This window comes from Oncorhynchus mykiss, chromosome 18, assembly GCF_013265735.2.
Source record: "Oncorhynchus mykiss isolate Arlee chromosome 18, USDA_OmykA_1.1, whole genome shotgun sequence".
In the NCBI taxonomy this organism is placed as follows: domain Eukaryota; kingdom Metazoa; phylum Chordata; class Actinopteri; order Salmoniformes; family Salmonidae; genus Oncorhynchus; species Oncorhynchus mykiss.
In genome coordinates, this window is record NC_048582.1 from 41,723,136 (window position 1) to 41,743,966 (window position 20,831).

The 20,831-nt window shown below is 45.5% G+C and overlaps 1 protein-coding gene across 4 annotated transcripts in view; it reads right to left on the bottom strand.

Moving 5' to 3' along the window:
• Nucleotides 1–178: 178 nt before the first annotated feature.
• Nucleotides 179–20,831, bottom strand: part of LOC110496281 (exopolyphosphatase PRUNE1) — a 28,751-nt gene continuing 8,098 nt past the window's right edge. For all 4 annotated transcript variants that reach the window (XM_021572086.2, XM_036952848.1, XM_036952847.1 and 1 more), the window contains 6 exons: nt 15,755–15,960; nt 14,438–14,622; nt 14,045–14,203; nt 11,282–11,376; nt 4,539–4,697; nt 179–3,956 (listed from right to left, as the gene is read on the bottom strand). In XM_021572086.2, the coding sequence (XP_021427761.1) occupies nt 3,471–3,956; nt 4,539–4,697; nt 11,282–11,376; nt 14,045–14,203; nt 14,438–14,622; nt 15,755–15,960 (1,290 nt within the window). In that variant the 3' untranslated portion in view covers nt 179–3,470. The remainder of the gene's footprint in view (nt 3,957–4,538; nt 4,698–11,281; nt 11,377–14,044; nt 14,204–14,437; nt 14,623–15,754; nt 15,961–20,831) is intronic.

Consider the following 20,831-nt stretch of genomic DNA (forward strand, 5'->3'; position numbering starts at 1 on the left):
CACACCCTAAGAGAAATTAGACACTGCTGACTGGTGGAGTTCGAGATAGTTAGTGATAGGCACCAAATATTCCAATAGTGCCTTGTAGAAAGGTTAGCTTTAGGTTAGGATTTTGAATCAGACCAATAACCCAGAATCAGTTAGAAGCCTGAATTAAACCTGACGACAACACAAACTCTTCAAATCCATTTTTTTTAATAGAAGTGCATAGTTGAACATTTTCTCTTATAATCTTGTCATACATGTGGTTTCGCATTCAGGAACCACATAGCAAACACTTTTTTCACATTGCGTACTTGAATAAAAGAGAAGTTGAATCCCGATTGTCCTGCATAAAATTCACAAAACTACAGAAAGGAACTGCATGTAGAGGGGTTGAGGAGGGCATCTTTGGATTAAAGTCGTGAGAAACTGGAAAAGGGAACCAGTTTGGGTTAAAGAAACAACATTGTGAATTACTTGTTGTCATTCAACCTGTTGAGAAGCTAAACAAGTCCAGCAAGCTAACATTTCCAACCTTAATTAAAGGCCTGTAAAAATTAGAACACCGCAGTGACAAGAGTGTTTACTAAAACATGTAATCATGACAAATGGTGTGGGAGAAACAAACTCGTTTTAGTGTTCACATGAATCTGCAGAGTCACTGAGCCATTACACTGTCCACCACATAAGCTACATTTCCCATGAAGCATTTCAACAAAAAGTATATTTGGAGATAAAGAAGAAGGACAAAACATAATTAGCACAAGGGATCTTTTTACAAGCCAAGCATTGCCAGATCCTTAATACCTGAGGCTCAATATAATAATCTTTCAGAGTATGTTTTATAGAAAACTCACTATCAATACCATTCTAGCCTAGACACAACATATTATTTTACTATAAACTATGTGACAGAACACACCTTCTCGCTGTGATGTAGAGAATAAATCAATGAAACTACATGGTTGACTTATATAATCAAGTGGTATAATCAACTATGCTATCTTCATTAAAGGGTTCAGCACAGGGCTAGTCAACATTCTCAGATGTTTTCTGCTTTCAAATACATATTAAATCAAATCTGGGAATTCTAACAAAGCAGAAGTTCCAGCTAGACTAGCAGGATTCCAATTTAGTCCGTGCCGCCCTCCATAGTTCTCAGAGTTTGAAGTTCCACGATGCAAAAGGACTGGATAGGTGAGTGTATGGTAGAACCTTCACATACCCTATCGAACGAGGTAGGAACCATCATCTTATCACTTACTTAGACCTATCGAATCCTTGTGATCTGGGAACACTGAAATGGTAGAGCTAAAGAAAGAGACTAGTGACTGAAATGGAATCGGGCCACTGTCTAATGTGTTTGTGTCTATGCATTCATCTGTATGTGGGTTTTCCTAGGGGTGTTTGCACATCTCTGTGGTACAGTAAGTTCAAACCTACTCCTCGGGCCCAACTACAGACAGCGAATGAAGCAGACATCTGCACTAATGCAGTAATGTTTCCTCAAATGAACCGCCACAAGGCTCTCTGGGGTATGCGACACAGATTCCAGATCAGATACCATCATCAGAGCAATTCATCACTAGCCCAGATCTGTTGATGCTGTATAGTCAACTCTGATGATAAGAGTTGGCAAGAGCACAAACAGATCTGGGAACAGGCAAATGTCGGGTAACTCAAAAATACAAAGGGGGGTATTAATAGAAACGTATCACCGTTTTTTGTAATGCAGGAATAACATGCTGAACAAAATTCAGCAAAAGATTGTATGCATGAAGTCAACCTCTGCATTACTTAATTTGTTCTCAAAATGTTATGATGTCATTAGGACGACATAATCAATGGTAATTCCCTGAATAAATCTAGACGATAAGCTAGACGATAAGTTCCACATAAGATTTGTGTATATTTGGGCAGCTGAAGTAGCTTTGAGATCTAAATCTCAGAAAAACCCGCGAGAGCGAGAGAGAGAGAGAGAGAGAGTAAATTTAGCACAGGTAAACGTTTATTGGGATGAGTCTTGTCCTTGAGGCAAAACTATGTGATTTCCGGTAGATGGGCTAGCCTCACACTCAAAAATGTCTATATTGTACAAATTCATGAAAACAAAAAGGGTTTTGGTCTTAATTTAAGTTTAGGTTTATGCATTAGGGTTAGCAGTGTGGTTAAGGTTAGGTATGACTTTGTGGCTGTGCCAGCTAGTGACCACTCTGCAGAGATGCCTCCAGAACAAGATTCATGACGGGAAAAAAAGGAAACCTGCAATTTTCGAGATCTGACTGGGGGCAGGCAGTTCATATGCATGAATGAACAGCAGTTGCATCCGGCATCTGGTATGTATCTCTCCACCTCTCTCTCTTTGTGGGGAGGGTGTGTGTTCTTCCCTTCGTTCTTTTCCAGATGGATGCCGACAATGAGGAGAACTATGGACTGAAACAACCCTGATAATAATGTCATCATGACATCACGCTAACCAAGAACTCCAGACACACAGACACACACACACACACACACACACACACACACACACACAGACGGACGGACGGACGGACAGACAGACTGACAGACACACACGCGCTCACACACATGCCAGTAGATATCACGTGCTCAATCATCAGCTCAATAACTCCCTACTGAAGCTGTACATAGATAAGTTTCACTAAAAAACAGCAAACTCTGCAGTTTTCAAGGACCAGGACTACTGAAACACATGCTGCAAAAATGGATAAAGTCATTCTCCAGGGCAAAATTCTCCTCAAAATAAAGCTTCACTCAAATGCCTGTGACATTGAAATAGGCCTTTCAAAGATTCATTACATTAGTCCATCATGTATTCTCCAAATGTCCAATCTACTCCCCCTACACTTGGAGATGGCACTAACCAATGAGGCAGTCCCATGTACTCAGATGGGATACAGAGAGAAAACACAATTGAACCTTCATTGTTGTCTGGAGTCTTCGAAGGTACAAGTCATGCTTTTTTCATCCGGTTGCCAGTCTTTTAGAAGGATGTTCTATCCTTCGTAATGGTGTTATTAGTCCTGACTTGAGTAAAGCATCCATAAGAACTTGGTGATCAGTTTGATGGCCACAGCAGTCCAGGGTTGTGTTCATTTGGGCACACCGTAGCAAAACGTTTTGCAACGGAAAACAAAAACGAGCATTTCTTATTAGATAAATTAAGATGGTACCTCCCTGCTTCACTCCGTTTTGGGCGGTTTTGTTCCTCCTGAACACAACCCTGTTTCCAGTCAATCACCGGAGCTGCTGATATAAAACCTTGGATTGCTATATAACCAGTGAGTGAGTTACTGTACATGGCCCCTTGGATTGTCATTATAATCCGCTATGAGATGTCCCTTATGAAACATACAATTGATTGATATGCTTCTGAGTTTGAACACTCCTTATAGTCTTTTGGTTGGGTTGCAGTGCACGCGGACAGAGAGCCAGGGGCACTAGGATTTAAAGGCATCAACAGAAGGTTATTGATCACCTGGCCAGCTGACATCTTTATTACCCCCTGCTTCCCCTACCATGCAGCTGAACTTCTCCAAAATGGCTTCCGCGCTGATCTGGGGCAGGCCGGCGTCCAGTGGACAGCCCTCCACCAGACTGTTCATGGGTGTGGCCGGCACCTGGAAGTCTTCCTCCATCCCAGAGTCCTCAGCGCCCAACAGGCGGCGACGGTGGTGCCGAGAGGCCGAGAAGCAGTGGGGGCGGGAGTCTCCGTCGATACCAGGCGACCCCGTGGGGTCAAAGTGGTTGTCCAGCTCCTCAAAGTCCTCCGTCTCCCCGCAATGCACTTGCTTCTTGTCCCACTCCTTCAGGAAGTCCTTGAGGATAGGTAGCACTTTCTTGCGGGAGGCCAGCGCATTGCCTTGGAGATAGGACTTGATGTCATTGAAGGGGCTGCTCATTGGAGAGGTGCACAGAGAGGGGTTCCGGGCCTTTTCTAATGCTTGGCTCACCTACAGCAGAATGTGAAACACACTTAAAGGTGTATTGCTATTTCATAGTTGCTGTTTTAACATGGACTAATAATCTGAAATTGTCGTGCCTGCATATGCCTGAGAGGAAAAACACACTAATAAGTAACAGCAACAGGCAGCCTTGAATACTTTGATTTATCTCACTTACAGACATGCTTCATATCACATAATAATACTATTTCTTTTCACACCAAGGAATAGTTTCTGAAGGCCAAAATTAAACTAACAAGGTAGGTAGGTAGGTTGGCACACAAAGTAGACCAATTTGTTAAGTATATTTAAGCAACAGGGAGGAAAGATTCACACCAATAATCAAATGGACACTTTACAATACACTGAACTTATATAAAATACTTTTCAGGGTCAGGAACAGAAATGTGCCGCACAAAATTGGTAAATTCTGCAAAGTCTATTAGAGGGCTAGGTGGAACTATTACCTATTATAAAACCTACCCCTATCAAATCTTTACTATTATATTACTAACCCTATAAATATAAAATCATCTCACATCGTAGGGGTCTAGGGATCAATATAAGTTGGCATGGCAGTGCAATTCATACCTCCTCCCTATAGAGGGTGCTGGAGCTGTAGACCGCCAGCTGCCGATGGGGCTCGCTGCGTTCATTGAAAGAGATCGTCATGGCGACCACCGCACCAAAACGATGTTTGTGACAGAACTCACAAAGCTCCCGTTGAAGGCTCTTCCGCTGTAGGAACATCTGTTGAACGCACGGGACGACATACCACAGTAAACAACAAAACTATACCATATAGAAAACAGGCATGGGTTCAAATACTATTCAAAGTCTTTCAAATATTTGGAGCGTTTGCTTGGTTCCATTCTAAAAGGCAAGCTCAATCAAGTACAGATACAGTATAAATGACTTCAAATAGTATTTGATCCCAGGTCGGTTATGGCATTTTGGGTCATGTTTACTTGTCATGCAAATAGCCATGGTTATTGTCATAATTGTAATTTTTGTAAAAAAAATATATATTTTGACCTTGTAATGCATCTTTGAAAATAAGCTACGACATACATAATGAATACAACAGCTTTGGTGACACACCTGTCTTAAAAACAAATGGTTTTGACCGCTTGGAACCTTCGCAAATTAAGTTTCTCCCCCTGACCAGTGGTGGCAAAAGTACCCAAGTGTCATACTTGAGTAAAAGTAAAGATACCTTAATAGAAAATGACACAAGTAAAAGGGAAAATCCCCCAGTAAAATACTACTTGAGAAAAGTAGAAAAGTATTTGGCTTTAAATATATAAATGTATCAAAAGGAAATATAATTGATAAAATATACTTAAATAATTTCAAATTACTTATATTAAGCAAACCAGACGGCACCATATTCTTGCTTTTTTAATTTCCGGATAGCCAGGGGCACGCTCCAACACTCAGACATCATTTACAGATAGCCAGGGGCACACTCCAACACTCAGACATAATTTACAGATAGCCAGGAGCACGCTCCAACACTCAGACATCATTTACAGATAGCCAGGGGCACACTCCAACACTCAGACATCATTTAAAGATAGCCAGGGGAACACTCCAACACTCAGACGTAATTTACAGATAGCCAGGGGCACGCTCCAACACTCAGACATATTTTCAGATAGCCAGGGGAACACTCCAACCTTCAGACATCATTTACAGATAGCCAGGGGAACTCTCCAACACTCAGACGTAATTTACAGATAGCCAGGGGCACGCTCCAACACTCAGACATCATTTACAGATAGCCAGGGGAACCCTCCAACACTCAGACATAATTTACAGATAGCCAGGGGCACGCTCCAACACTCAGACATAATTTACAGATAACCAGGGGCACACTCCAACACTCAGACGTAATTTACAGATAGCCAGGGGCACACTCCAACACTCAGACATAATTTACAGATAGCCAGGAGCACGCTCCAACACTCAGACATCATTTACAGATAGCCAGGGGCACACTCCAACACTCAGACATCATTTACAGATAGCCAGGGGCACACTCCAACACTCAGAAGTAATTTACAGATGGACAGGGGCACACTCCAACACTCAGACGTAATTTACAGATAGCCAGGGGCACGCTCCAACACTCAGACATAATTTACAGATAGCCAGGGGCACACTCCAACACTCAGACATCCTTTACAGATAGCCAGGAGCACGCTCCAACACTCAGACATCATTTACAGATAGCCAGGGGCACACTCCAACACTCAGACGTAATTTACAGATGGCCAGGGGAACACTCCAACACTCAGACGTAATTTACAGATAGCCAGGGGCACGCTCCAACACTCAGACATATTTACAGATAGCCAGGGGAACACTCCAACCTTCAGACATCATTTACAGATAGCCAGGGGAACTCTCCAACACTCAGACGTAATTTACAGATAGCCAGGGGCACGCTCCAACACTCAGACATAATTTACAGATAGCCAGGGGAACACTCCAACACTCAGACGTAATTTACAGATAGCCAGGGGCACGCTCCAACACTCAGACATAATTTACAGATAGCCAGGGGCACACTCCAACACTCAGACGTAATTTACAGATGGCCAGGGGAACACTCCAACCTTCAGACATCATTTACAGATAGCCAGGGGCACGCTCCAACACTCAGACATCATTTACAGATAGCCAGGGGCACACTCCAACACTCAGACATCATTTACAGATAGCCAGGGGCACACTCCAACACTCAGACGTAATTTACAGATGGCCAGGGGAACACTCCAACCTTCAGACATCATTTACAGATAGCCAGGGGCACACTCCAACACTCAGACATCATTTACAGATAGCCAGGGGCACACTCCAACACTCAGAAATCATTTACAGATAGCCAGGAGCACGCTCCAACACTCAGACATCATTTACAGATAGCCAGGGGCACACTCCAACACTCAGACATCATTTACAGATAGCCAGGGGCACACTCCAACACTCAGACATCATTTACAGATAGCCAGGGGCACACTCCAACACTCAGAAATCATTTACAGATAGCCAGGAGCACGCTCCAACACTCAGACATCATTTACAGATAGCCAGGGGCACACTCCAACACTCAGACATCATTTACAGATAGCCAGGGGCACACTCCAACACTCAGACATCATTTACAGATAGCCAGGGGCACACTCCAACACTCAGAAATCATTTACAGATAGCCAGGAGCACGCTCCAACACTCAGACATCATTTACAGATAGCCAGGGGCACACTCCAACACTCAGACATCATTTACAGATAGCCAGGGGCACACTCCAACACTCAGACGTAATTTACAGATAGCCAGGGGCACACTCCAACACTCAGACGTAATTTACAGATGGCCAGGGGAACACTCCAACCTTCAGACATCATTAACAGATAGCCAGGGGCACGCTCCAACACTCAGACATCATTTACAGATAGCCAGGGGCACACTCCAACACTCAGACATCATTTACAGATAGCCAGGGGCACGCTCCAACACTCAGACATCATTTACAGATAGCCAGGGGCACACTCCAACACTCAGACATCATTTACAGATAGCCAGGAGCACGCTCCAACACTCAGACATCATTTACAGATAGCCAGGGGCACACTCCAACACTCAGACGTAATTTACAGATGGCCAGGGGAACACTCCAACCTTCAGACATCATTTACAGATAGCCAGGAGCACACTCCAACACTCAGACATCATTTACAGATAACCAGGGGCACACTCCAACACTCAGACGTAATTTACAGATAGCCAGGGGCACACTCCAACACTCAGACATAATTTACAGATAGCCAGGAGCACGCTCCAACACTCAGACATCATTTACAGATAGCCAGGGGCACACTCCAACACTCAGACATCATTTACAGATAGCCAGGGGCACACTCCAACACTCAGAAGTAATTTACAGATGGACAGGGGCACACTCCAACACTCAGACGTAATTTACAGATAGCCAGGGGCACGCTCCAACACTCAGACGTAATTTACAGATAGCCAGGGGCACACTCCAACACTCAGACATCCTTTACAGATAGCCAGGAGCACGCTCCAACACTCAGACATCATTTACAGATAGCCAGGGGCACACTCCAACACTCAGACGTAATTTACAGATGGCCAGGGGAACACTCCAACACTCAGACGTAATTTACAGATAGCCAGGGGCACGCTCCAACACTCAGACATATTTACAGATAGCCAGGGGAACACTCCAACCTTCAGACATCATTTACAGATAGCCAGGGGAACTCTCCAACACTCAGACGTAATTTACAGATTGCCAGGGGCACGCTCCAACACTCAGACATCATTTACAGATAGCCAGGGGCACACTCCAACACTCAGACATCATTTACAGATAGCCAGGAGCACGCTCCAACACTCAGACATCATTTACAGATAGCCAGGGGCACACTCCAACACTCAGACGTAATTTACAGATGGCCAGGGGAACACTCCAACCTTCAGACATCATTTACAGATAGCCAGGAGCACACTCCAACACTCAGACATCATTTACAGATAGCCAGGGGCACACTCCAACACTCAGAAGTAATTTACAGATGGACAGGGGCACACTCCAACACTCAGACGTAATTTACAGATAGCCAGGGGCACGCTCCAACACTCAGATGTAATTCGGGAGGCCAGCGCATTGCCTTGGAGATAGGACTTGATGAGATAGGACTTGATGTCATTGAAGGGGCTGCTCATTGGAGAGGTGCACAGAGAGGGGTTCCGGGCCTTTTCTAATGCTTGGCTCACCTACAGCAGAATGTGAAACACACTTAAAGGTGTATTGCTATTTCATAGTTGCTGTTTTAACATGGACTAATAATCTGAAATTGTCGTGCCTGCATATGCCTGAGAGGAAAAACACACTAATAAATAACAGCAACAGGCAGCCTTGAATACTTTGATTTATCTCACTTACAGACATGCTTCATATCACATAATAATAATAATACATTATTTACAGATAGCCAGGAGCACGCTCCAACACTCAGACATCATTTACAGATAGCCAGGGGCACACTCCAACACTCAGACGTAATTTACAGATGGCCAGGGGCACGCTCCAACACTCAGACATAATTTACAGATAGCCAGGGGAACACTCCAACAGTCAGACGTAATTTACAGATAGCCAGGGGCACGCTCCAACACTCAGACATAATTTACAGATAGCCAGGGGAACACTCCAACACTCAGACGTAATTTACAGATAGCCAGGGGCACGCTCCAACACTCAGACATAATTTACAGATAGCCAGGGGCACACTCCAACACTCAGACGTAATTTACAGATGGCCAGGGGAACACTCCAACCTTCAGACATCATTTACAGATAGCCAGGGGCACGCTCCAACACTCAGACATAATTTACAGATAGCCAGGGGCACACTCCAACACTCAGACATCATTTACAGATAGCCAGGGGCACACTCCAACACTCAGACGTAATTTACAGATGGCCAGGGGAACACTCCAACCTTCAGACATCATTTACAGATAGCCAGGGGCACACTCCAACACTCAGACATCATTTACAGATAGCCAGGGGCACACTCCAACACTCAGAAATCATTTACAGATAGCCAGGAGCACGCTCCAACACTCAGACATCATTTACAGATAGCCAGGGGCACACTCCAACACTCAGACATCATTTACAGATAGCCAGGGGCACACTCCAACACTCAGACGTAATTTACAGATAGCCAGGGGCACACTCCAACACTCAGACGTAATTTACAGATGGCCAGGGGAACACTCCAACCTTCAGACATCATTAACAGATAGCCAGGGGCACGCTCCAACACTCAGACATCATTTACAGATAGCCAGGGGCACACTCCAACACTCAGACATCATTTACAGATAGCCATGGGCACACTCCAACACTCAGACGTAATTTACAGATGGCCAGGGGAACACTCAAACACTCAGACGTAATTTACAGATAGCCAGGGGCACGCTCCAACACTCAGACGTAATTTACAGATAGCCAGGGGCACGCTCCAACACTCAGACATCATTTACAGATAGCCAGGGGCACACTCCAACACTCAGACATCCTTTACAGATCGCCAGGAGCACGCTCCAACACTCAGACATCATTTACAGATAGCCAGGGGCACACTCCAACACTCAGACGTAATTTACAGATGGCCAGGGGAACACTCCAACACTCAGACGTAATTTACAGATAGCCAGGGGCACGCTCCAACACTCAGACATATTTACAGATAGCCAGGGGAACACTCCAACCTTCAGACATCATGTACAGATAGCCAGGGGAACTCTCCAACACTCAGACGTAATTTACAGATAGCCAGGGGCACGCTCCAACACTCAGACATCATTTACAGATAGCCAGGGGAACACTCCAACACTCAGACATAATTTACAGATAGCCAGGGGCACACTCCAACACTCAGACGTAATTTACAGATGGCCAGGGGAACACTCCAACCTTCAGACATCATGTACAGATAGCCAGGGGAACTCTCCAACACTCAGACGTAATTTACAGATAGCCAGGGGCACGCTCCAACACTCAGACATAATTTACAGATAGCCAGGGGAACACTCCAACACTCAGACATAATTTACAGATAGCCAGGGGCACGCTCCAACATGAGTCTGATAGCTAAATTGGTGACATTGTAGAGTGACTGAAGAGTATGACTGAAAAGGAAAGATTCTAATAGTGGAATAGAATTTTCCCAAAGGAGTCGGAATTATGACTTGGGGAATCATCTGCAAACCCAAATTTGTTAAAGAGTTAGTTACTCAAAGGCAAAGTCGGCCATTTTAACGCATCGCTGTTAACGGGGAAGAGTAAAGGTACACACACACACACACACACACACACACACACACACACACACACACACACACACACACACACACACACACACACACACACACACACACACACACACACAGTATGATGCTGAGAGGGTGATGTTAAAGGTAGACTCAGCAATATTCATTTACCATGAGGAGCACGGCAACGTCCGACACAAACAAAGACTGCGCGAAGCAAGAGGCTGCAATCGTCAGCATTTGTTGTCACGCAGCTATCACACTGCATTAGAAAGATGCAAACTCCTGTGCAGATGTTTAACAGTGTATGTGTTGGTGCTGACGAGTGCAGCCCCTTGCCTCACACTCTCTGGCTGCACCTGCTCTTATGGTGACCTAATATCGCTGAGTATCAGTTTAAAGCAAGGTGGTGACAGAGTGGATTAATTCAAGTATCGGCATGGTTAGACAGTACGTACATCTAGTGTCATGTACACAGCGCTGACTGCCAGTCTCAGGTCGCCTCCGGAGACAGCCTTCATGTCCTTCAGCAGGATCTGCTCTGTAGAAAGACCTGTAACACAAGCCAATGTGACACACAGTATTACAATGGCAGCATGTAATTGGGTAATGAATGACACTTTGTGGTTCAATCTGTGTTTGAAATTCACTGCTAGACTGAGGGACCTTACAGATACTTTTGAGGTAGTTATTAAAAATCATGTTAAACACTATTATTGCACACAGAGTGAGGCCGTGCAACTTATTATGTGACTTGTTAAGCAAATGTGTACTACTGAACTTATTTAGGCTTGCCATAACCAAGACGTTGAATACTTATTGACTTAAGACATTTCAGCTTTTCATTTTTAATGAATTAGTACAAATATTTAAAAAAACATAATTCCAATTTGACATTATGGGGTATTTTTTTTATTTTTTCTTTATTTAACCAGGCAAGTCAGTTAAGAACAAATTCTTATTTTCAATGACGGCCTGGGAACAGTGGGTTAACTGCCTGTTCAGGGGCAGAACGACAGATTTGTACCTTGTCAGCTCGGGGGTTTGAACTCGCAACCTTCCGGTTACTAGTCCAACGCTCTAACCACTAGGCTACCCTGCAGCCCAAAAACCCTCCATGGTAGAAGTATTGCGTGTAGGCCAGTGACAAAATCTCCGGAGACAGCCTTCATGTCCTTCAGCAGGATCTGCTCTGTAGAAAGACCTGTAACACAAGCCAATGTGACACACAGTATTACAATGGCAGCATGTAATTGGGTAATGAATGACACTTTGTGGTTCAATCTGTGTTTGAAATTCACTGCTAGACTGAGGGACCTTACAGATACTTTTGAGGTAGTTATTAAAAATCATGTTAAACACTATTATTGCACACAGAGTGAGGCCGTGCAACTTATTATGTGACTTGTTAAGCAAATGTGTACTACTGAACTTATTTAGGCTTGCCATAACCAAGACGTTGAATACTTATTGACTTAAGACATTTCAGCTTTTCATTTTTAATGAATTAGTACAAATATTTAAAAAAACATAATTCCAATTTGACATTATGGGGTATTTTTTTTATTTTTTCTTTATTTAACCAGGCAAGTCAGTTAAGAACAAATTCTTATTTTCAATGACGGCCTGGGAACAGTGGGTTAACTGCCTGTTCAGGGGCAGAACGACAGATTTGTACCTTGTCAGCTCGGGGGTTTGAACTCGCAACCTTCCGGTTACTAGTCCAACGCTCTAACCACTAGGCTACCCTGCAGCCCAAAAACCCTCCATGGTAGAAGTATTGCGTGTAGGCCAGTGACAAAATCTCAATCTAAATGTAATACATTTTAAATTCTGGCTGTAACACAATGTGGGGGGAAAAGTCCAGGGGTGTGAATCCTTTCTGAAGGCAAACAGCCCTGAACCCTCCATGGTAGAAGTTAACCAGACACGCACACACAGAGCAGATACGTCAGACTGTGGTACAATTATCAACAACCTCGACTAACCTGCACCCCCTGCACACTGACTCAGTACCGGTACCCCCTGTATATAGCCTCGTTATTCTTATTGTGTTACTTTTAAAAAAATATATTTTTTAAACTTTCGTTTATTTGATAAATATTTTCTTAACTCTTCTTGAACTACATTGTTGGTTAAGGGCTTGTAAGTAAGCATTTCACGGTAAGGTCTACACTTGTATTCGGCACAAGTGACAAATAAAGTTTGATTTGATTTGGTTGTATAAGTGATAAACAACAACACTCTATTTCTATGGTAAATTACCACAACGCGGGGTGTAAATGTAGTCAAATACAGTCAAGTATTGGATGTGGTCAAGTATTTGATTTTTTTTAAATCTCTGACACAATGTATGTAATGGCGTCGAAATAAGGACGCATAAAAAGAACCCAATACCTACTTTAAAATATGGTGGTGGATCTTTCATGTTATGGGGCTATTTTGTTTCCACTGGTCCTGGGGCTCTTGTTAAGGTCAACGTCATCATGAACATTACCCAGTACCAGTATAACATAACACATAGTAAGATAAACCTGGAATGAGGTCAACACAAGGGAGAATGACTGTCCCCTTTCATTGAAGCCCTGGAAAGTCCAAGGCCGACCGAGGTACTGCAGGAATTGTTAGCAGAAAACAGGATGCCCCATTAAAGTGAATTGAAAAATGGCAATCGTCATGGTCAATCTTTGTGTAAAGAAAACATTACTTAGAAGACAATCATGGTACCAATATCACAGTACGCCGGTTGGCCTTCAGCTTGAGCTGAGCTAGCCTGCAACGTCTCTTCTTGGAGTAGCTCAAACTGCACATGTTATGTCTCCATTAGACGCCATCTTAACCGACTTCAGTTGGCCTGAATGCGCTATTGAGTCTGCACATAGGAATGAATGGTGTCACGTGATCGATGGCTTTGTCCAGTCATTGGGTCAAGAGAGCAGAGGTTCCTACCTAAAGGGTTTGACATATTTTTATTTTTTTACTTCTAGATGGACACTCCACAACATTCTTTTGACGTCGTGTAATTTCTCACACTTACTCTACAACACTCTTTCAAAAACGGGTAACACTTTATTTGAATGGTATGTCCTAACAGCGTCATAATACTGACATAATAATGTCATATTGTCATGACAACCTATGTCCCTGAATGTCAAGTAACAAGGCAGTGTCATTTTGTCCACCTGTCAACACTTTTCCCATGGTGGGTTTTTCTTTGTTACCTGAGATGTCAAACTTGGCGCTCTGTAGGGACTGGAAGAGGGCACCCCTGGGTGGCAGGTCTGGGAAGCGCGACTCCAGTAGGCAGGCCAGAAGGCTGTCCTTGGGTGTGACCTTGCCTGCCTCTGGGGCCATGTTGACACAATCCAGCACAATGGCCCCTGTGTGGGCACACTGCCAAGTATAGGTGAACTGAGCTAATGGTTACCGCTGGCAATGACAAACAAGCGCAACTACCATTTTAGTCAAAATTCCTCCAGCCATATTTCCACTGCCTAGTTCTGAGGTATGCATTGTTTAAAGACCTGGATACATTGTGACCCTCAAGTACTGGAGTTTGGCACGTGTTATAGAGAATGCTGGACATGAGAGAATTATTGCTGTGGCAACCTTACCGTATAATAATTGGGCCACCTGTCTGTCTAGCACTTCAGGTGCCTTGTGGTGAATGTACTCTGTCACCAAGGTGGCACAGGAACCCACGGTTTCCATGGTGACTGAACAGGAAGTGGAGGGTGTCCTCTCGAGGTGGTGGTGATCAATGACTTCCACAACTGCCTCCTCCAAGTCAATGTCGGCACTACGGGGAAAAGTTGGAGTTGAGTGAATATTGTGAAATACATTGTGTCACATATCCTTAACTATGTCTTTTCTGCCTCCCGAGTGGCGCAGCCGTCTAAGGCACTGCATCACAATGCTTGAGGTTTCACTACAGACTCGGGTTCGATCCCAGGCTGTGTTACAGCCGGCTGTGACCAGGAGACCCATGAGGCGGCACACAATTGGCCCAGCGTCGTCCGGGTTAGGGGAGGGTTTGGCCGGCCGGGATTTCCTTGTCCCATCGTGCTCTAGCGACTCCTTGTGGTGAGCCGAGTGCCTGCAAGCTGACTTTGATCGACAGCTGGACGGTGTTTCCTCCGACACATTGGTGCGGCTGGCTTCCGGGTTAAGCGAGCAGTGTGTCAAGAAGCAGTGTGGCTTGGCTTGGTCGTGTTTCAAAGGATGCACAGCTCTCAACCTTCGCCTCCCCCGAGTCCGTAGGGGAGTTGCAGCGATGAGACAAGACTGTCATGAAATTGGGGAGAAAAATGGGTAAAAAGTGTCACAAAAAAAACACGTTTTCTTAATCTGGGTCCGGGAAACTGGCCCTCCACATATCAGGCACTTTCCCACAAAGTTCTCCTGTGTTGTCAATACTATTTGATACTGTAGGTATCATTGGTAGAAAGTCTGAGTGAGAGAAAGGCAGAGATGGCAAGGGAGAGAATGTCAGAAAAGAGAGTGTGTGTAATGATTGTCTTCCTCTTCTGATGAGGAATAAGATGGATCGGACCAATGCGCAGCGTGGTAAGTGTTCATGTTATATTTATTAGAATAGAAACACTAAACAAAATAACAAAGAGAGTGAAACGAAAACGAAACAGTCCTGTAAGGTGCAGCAACACAAAACAGAAAACAACTACCCACAAATCATAGTGGGAAAACAGGCTGCCTAAGTATGGTTCTCAATCAGAGACAACGATAAACAGCTGCCTCTGATTGGGAACCATACCAGGCCAAACACAGAAATACAAAAACATAGAACAACAAATAGAATGCCCACCCCAACTCACGCCCTGACCAAACTAAAATAGAGACATAAAAAAGGAACTAAGGTCAGGACGTGACAGTGTGAGAAAATAAATAGGAAGAGTCATGTTGCAACCCCTGACCTAGGAAGCACGTTGTGGTCCACTAGGGAGAGAACCAGCCTCTTGGCTCTATGGAGCCCTGCCAGGTCCACCTCGTCACGGAACACCAGAGCCTCTGATGGAACCCCACTCTCCTTCAGCAGGAACACGTTGTCTAAACGTAGGGGGAACTCGGCTCTCGGGATGTTCAGCACTGGCACCACAGTCTTACACGAGCTGCCAGACGTCTGGGAACAAAGGGGGATGGAAGAAGAGGAAGGGAAAAGGAGGAGAGGAGGAAAGGATGGAAGAGGGAGACCAGTTCAAAACAGACATCTGACACCAACACACCTTCCTGCTGAGGTTAGCTGGGATTCCTCTGCAATGTTTTTGTCCACCTTCTCAGACCTTTGGCGTATCTTGAATATCTGAGGCTGTGTGAATATTTCATGAGTAGCGGGGGCGTATAGGCTAGCGAGCAGCTATAGGCACGGGTTAGGGAGGGCAGATGGATCAATGCAGTAACGAAAGATAAGGAGAGACCGGTGGCTGGTGGCCAGGGCACAGTTTTTATGAGTATGATCCGAGTGATTCTGAAGGTTGTCTGGTCCTATTTTGGAGAATTCTGGGAATTTTGATTACGCTTGGTTAAGCTATTCATGGACCTCAGACCTAGAAATGAGTCACTCTGAGCTGGGGATGCTTCAGGACTTGGCCCAGCTCTCTCAACACTATTAACAAGTTAAATTAGGAGATATATGAATTACTGCATAGCAGGACATATTAATTTACAAATTTGATTTCAAACAACCACAACATAGAGTCTATGGGTCTTCATACTAGAAGATTTCCAGAAGGTACACTACATCACCAAAAGTATGTGGACCCCCCTTGCAATCTCCATAGACAAACATTTGCAGTGAAATGGCCTTACTGAAGAGCTCCATAACTTTCAACGTGGCACCGTCATAGGATGCCACCTTCCCAACAAGTCAGGTCGTAAAATTTCTGCCCTGCTAGAGCTGCACCGGTCAACTGTAAGTGCTGTTATTGTGAAGTGGAAACATCTAAGAGCAATAACACTCACTACCAATTTCCAAACTGCCTCTGGAAGCAACGTCAGCACAATAACTGTTTGTTGGGAGCTTCATAAAATGGGTTTCCATAGCAGAGCAGCCACTCACAAGCCTAAGACCACCATGGCAATGCCAAACATCGACTGGAGTGGTGTAAAGCTCTCAGCAATTGGACTCTGGAGCAGTGGAAACTCGTTCTCTGGAGCGATAAATCACGCTTCACCATCTGGCAGTCCAACAGATTAATCTAGGTTTGATGGATGCCAGGAGAACGCTACCTGTCCCAATACATAGTGCCAACTGTAAAGTTTGGTGGAGGAGGAATAATGGTTTGGGGCTGTTTTTCATGGTTTGGGCTAGGCCCCTTAGTTCCAGTGAAGGGAAATTGTAACGCTACAGCATACAATGACATTCTAGACGACTCTGTGCTTCCAACTTTGTGGAAACAGTTTGGGGAAGGCCCACGTGCTCAAAGTGAGGTCCATACAGAAATGGTTTGTCGAGATTGGTGTGGAAGAACTTGACTGGCCTGCTAAGAGCCCTGATCTCAACCCCATCAAACACCTTTGGGGTGAATTGGAACGCCGACTGCGAGCCAGGCCTAATCGTCCAACATCAGTTCCTGACCTCACTAATGCTCTTTTGGCTGAATGGAAGAAAGTCCCCGCAGCAATGTTCCAACATCTAGTGGAAAGCCTTCCCAGAAGAATGGCTGTTATAGCAGCAAAGGGGGCACCAACTCCATATCAATTCCCATGATTTTGGAATGAGATGTTTGACGAGCAGACATACTTTTGGCCATGTAGTGAATGTATTTTCTAGAACAAACTAGAACTCGATTCTATAAAGATCCCTTCAAGTTCCTTAAAAGTCTCTTCACGAAGGAAAAAAGTGGAGCTCTAAAAACAACAAAGAAAGACCTAGAGGAGCACCTGAGAACAACAAACTTTGACTCAAAGCGACATGAACATCTGGCCATCCCATCAGATATCCCACCCATTGAACCCCCGGAACATCATATTGAGACCAGCCCTCCGACATGGAAAGAGGTGGAAAACACAGTTCGACGGGCAAGAACAGCATCAGCCCCGGGGCCAAATGGAGTCCCGTACAAAGTGTATAAGAACGCACCAGACGTCCTGAGGTTCCTCTGGAGGCTTATGAGAACAGCTTGGAAAAATAAGATAATACCCAAAGTGTGGCGTAGGGCAGGCGGGGTCCTGATCCCTAAGGAGAAGGATGCAGTGAACATCAGCCAATTCCGCCCAATCTCCTTACTGAATGTCGAGGGTAAAATCTTCTTTAGGGTCATTGCCCAGAGGATGGCCGAGTACCTGCAAAGGAATGCGTACGTCGATACATCTGTACAGAAGGCAGGAATATCAGGGTTCTCTGGCTGCTTGGAACATTCCAGCATGATCTGGCACCAGATCCAAATGGCCAAGGTGGAAAAAAGGGACCTCCATGTAGTCTTTCTTGACCTCGCCAATGCATTTGGCTCTGTGCCCCATGAACTCCTGTGGTCTGCCTTCAGATTTTTCCACATACCGGACACCATCACAACCCTGGTGAAGTCGTACTTCCAGGATCTGCAGTTCTGCTTTACCACCTCAGAGTTCACCACCTCATGGCAGTGCCTGAATGTAGGTATAATGGCGGGATGTACCATTTCTCCGTTGGCATTCATAATGGCAATGGAGGTTATCATCAGATCCTCAAAATGGGTTGCTGGTGGACAGCGGGTCGACTCTGGTTTCCGCCTCCCTCCACTCAGAGCCTACATGGACGACATTACAACATTGACCACCACTGTCCCATGCACCAGGAGACTGCTCAGAAAACTCGAGGAGAACATCAGCTGGGCCCGTATGAAGATTAAACCATCCAAGTCACGCAGCATCTCGATTGTGAAGGGAGTACTCTCTGACCTGAAATTCTTCATCGGAGATGACCAAATCCCAACAGTGTCTGAGCAGCCGGTAAAAAGCCTTGGAAGGTGGTATGATGCAAGCCTGAAGGACAAAGACCAGGTGCAACAGCTGCGCAAAGACATCAGTAGTAGCCTACAGTCCATCGACAACACCCAGCTACCTGGAAAGTTAAAGGCCTGGTGTCTGCAGTTTGGTCTCCTACCCCGGGTGTTGTGGCCCTTAGCAGTGTATGAGGTTCCAATCTCAACAGTGGAGAAGATGGAAAGAGGAGTCACAGGCTACTTAAAGAAGTGGCTCGGAGTTCCACGATGCCTTACCACCATAGGCCTCTATGGAGATGGTGTCCTCAAGCTGCCCCTCACCAGTCTAACAGAGGAATTCAAGTGTTCAAAAACCAGGCTCCAGATGACACTGAATGAATCTCGAGACCCAGTGGTGAGCAACAACGCGCCGACCTTGGCAACTGGGCGCAAATGGAGGCCAGGAAAAGCAGTCCAGGAGGCAACAGCAGCCCTCAGACATGCTGACATTGTGGGTCATGTTCAGCAAGGGAGAGGAGGCCTTGGGCTAACTAGCCGTGCTGCTTGGAGTAAGGCCACTGCACCAGAGCGGCGGAAGATGGTAGTGCAGGAAGTACGCCATCAGGAGGAGGCTGCAAGGTGGGCCAAGGCAGTCTCTCTTTCCAAACAGGGACAGTGGACTCGATGGGACAGTGTGGAGAAGAGGAAGATAAGCTGGAAGGATCTGTGGGCCATGGAAGCGAGGCGGTTGAGCTTCTCCATCAGAGCAACATATGACGTCCTTCCAACACCAGTTAATCTTCACCAATGGTATGGTGAAGATCCGGACTGTGCCCTCTGTTCCATGCCAGCCAACCTCAGGCACATTCTCACAGGGTGTAAAACAAGCCTCACTCAAGGACGCTACACTTGGCGTCACAACCAAGTCCTTAAAAACCTTGCGTCCGCCCTGGAGGACAAGCGAGCTGCCACCAACTCCCTACCACCCCCAGCAGCATCACACCCCTTACGGACAAACTTTGTCCGCGAAGGGGCTAAACCACCGAAGCGCGGCTCGACACCATTAGAGCGAGACCAGCTGCGCTTGGCCCGCGACTGGAAAATGCTAGCTGACATTGGCCGGCAACTTGTGTTTCCTCCGGAGATCGCGACCACCACCCTAAGACCTGACATGGTGCTCTGGTCCCGTTCACTCAAGAAGGTCTTCATCATTGAGCTCACAGTACCCTGGGAGGACTCAGTAGATGAGGCTTATGAGCGAAAGCATCTGCGCTATGCCGATCTAGCTGCCGAAGCACGGCATCATGGCTGGAACACAGAAGTCCGACCAGTGGAGGTGGGCTGCAGAGGTTTTGTGGCAACATCTACAACCAGACTGCTTAGAGACCTTGGAATTAAGGGCCAGAGCCAGCGTTCGGCAATCAAAGCTGTATCGGAGGCGGCAGAAGGCAGCAGTCAGTGGCTCTGGATGAAGAGGAAAGACCCCAGCTGGGCCCCGAAGTGAGAGGGCCAGGAGGTATGCGGTCAACAATGCTTGACTCAGGGAGGAGGATGCCCCTGCCATGCATAGTCCCATGGGATGTTGGCTATCATCAACAAGGCAACTCCTATGACTAATTGGGAATGGGACGCAAGCGTAGGATTGATCACCCTGTCGCTGGCCGCCTTTGGGGAGGGTGTATAGTGTGAAAGGCCGAAACACCCTAGGAACCAAAGGTACACTACTGATGATGCGCTCCCCAAATTTCACCAGGCTCACTGTTCATTAACTCTTGGAAGTGCTTGCACAAAGGATAGTAACATCTCATCCTGTGTTCTTGGAAACCAAATTTGGGTAACAATTTACTAAAACCCCCTGTTATATAAGGGCTACTTAACACGGTCATAATCATGGCATAACTGGTGTCAGCTTATGATAACTGACGTTATGTCGTGATTATGAGTGTTATGTAGTCCTTATGACTCAAGTAAAGCAGGGGTGCCGAAACAAAATGAAATCTCAGTAGTGAGACACCCCAAAAATACATGGCTGATAATTGCATAAGATCATTCTGGAAGCCTCTTGCGAGGGCCAAGTTTGTCAAGGGCACTA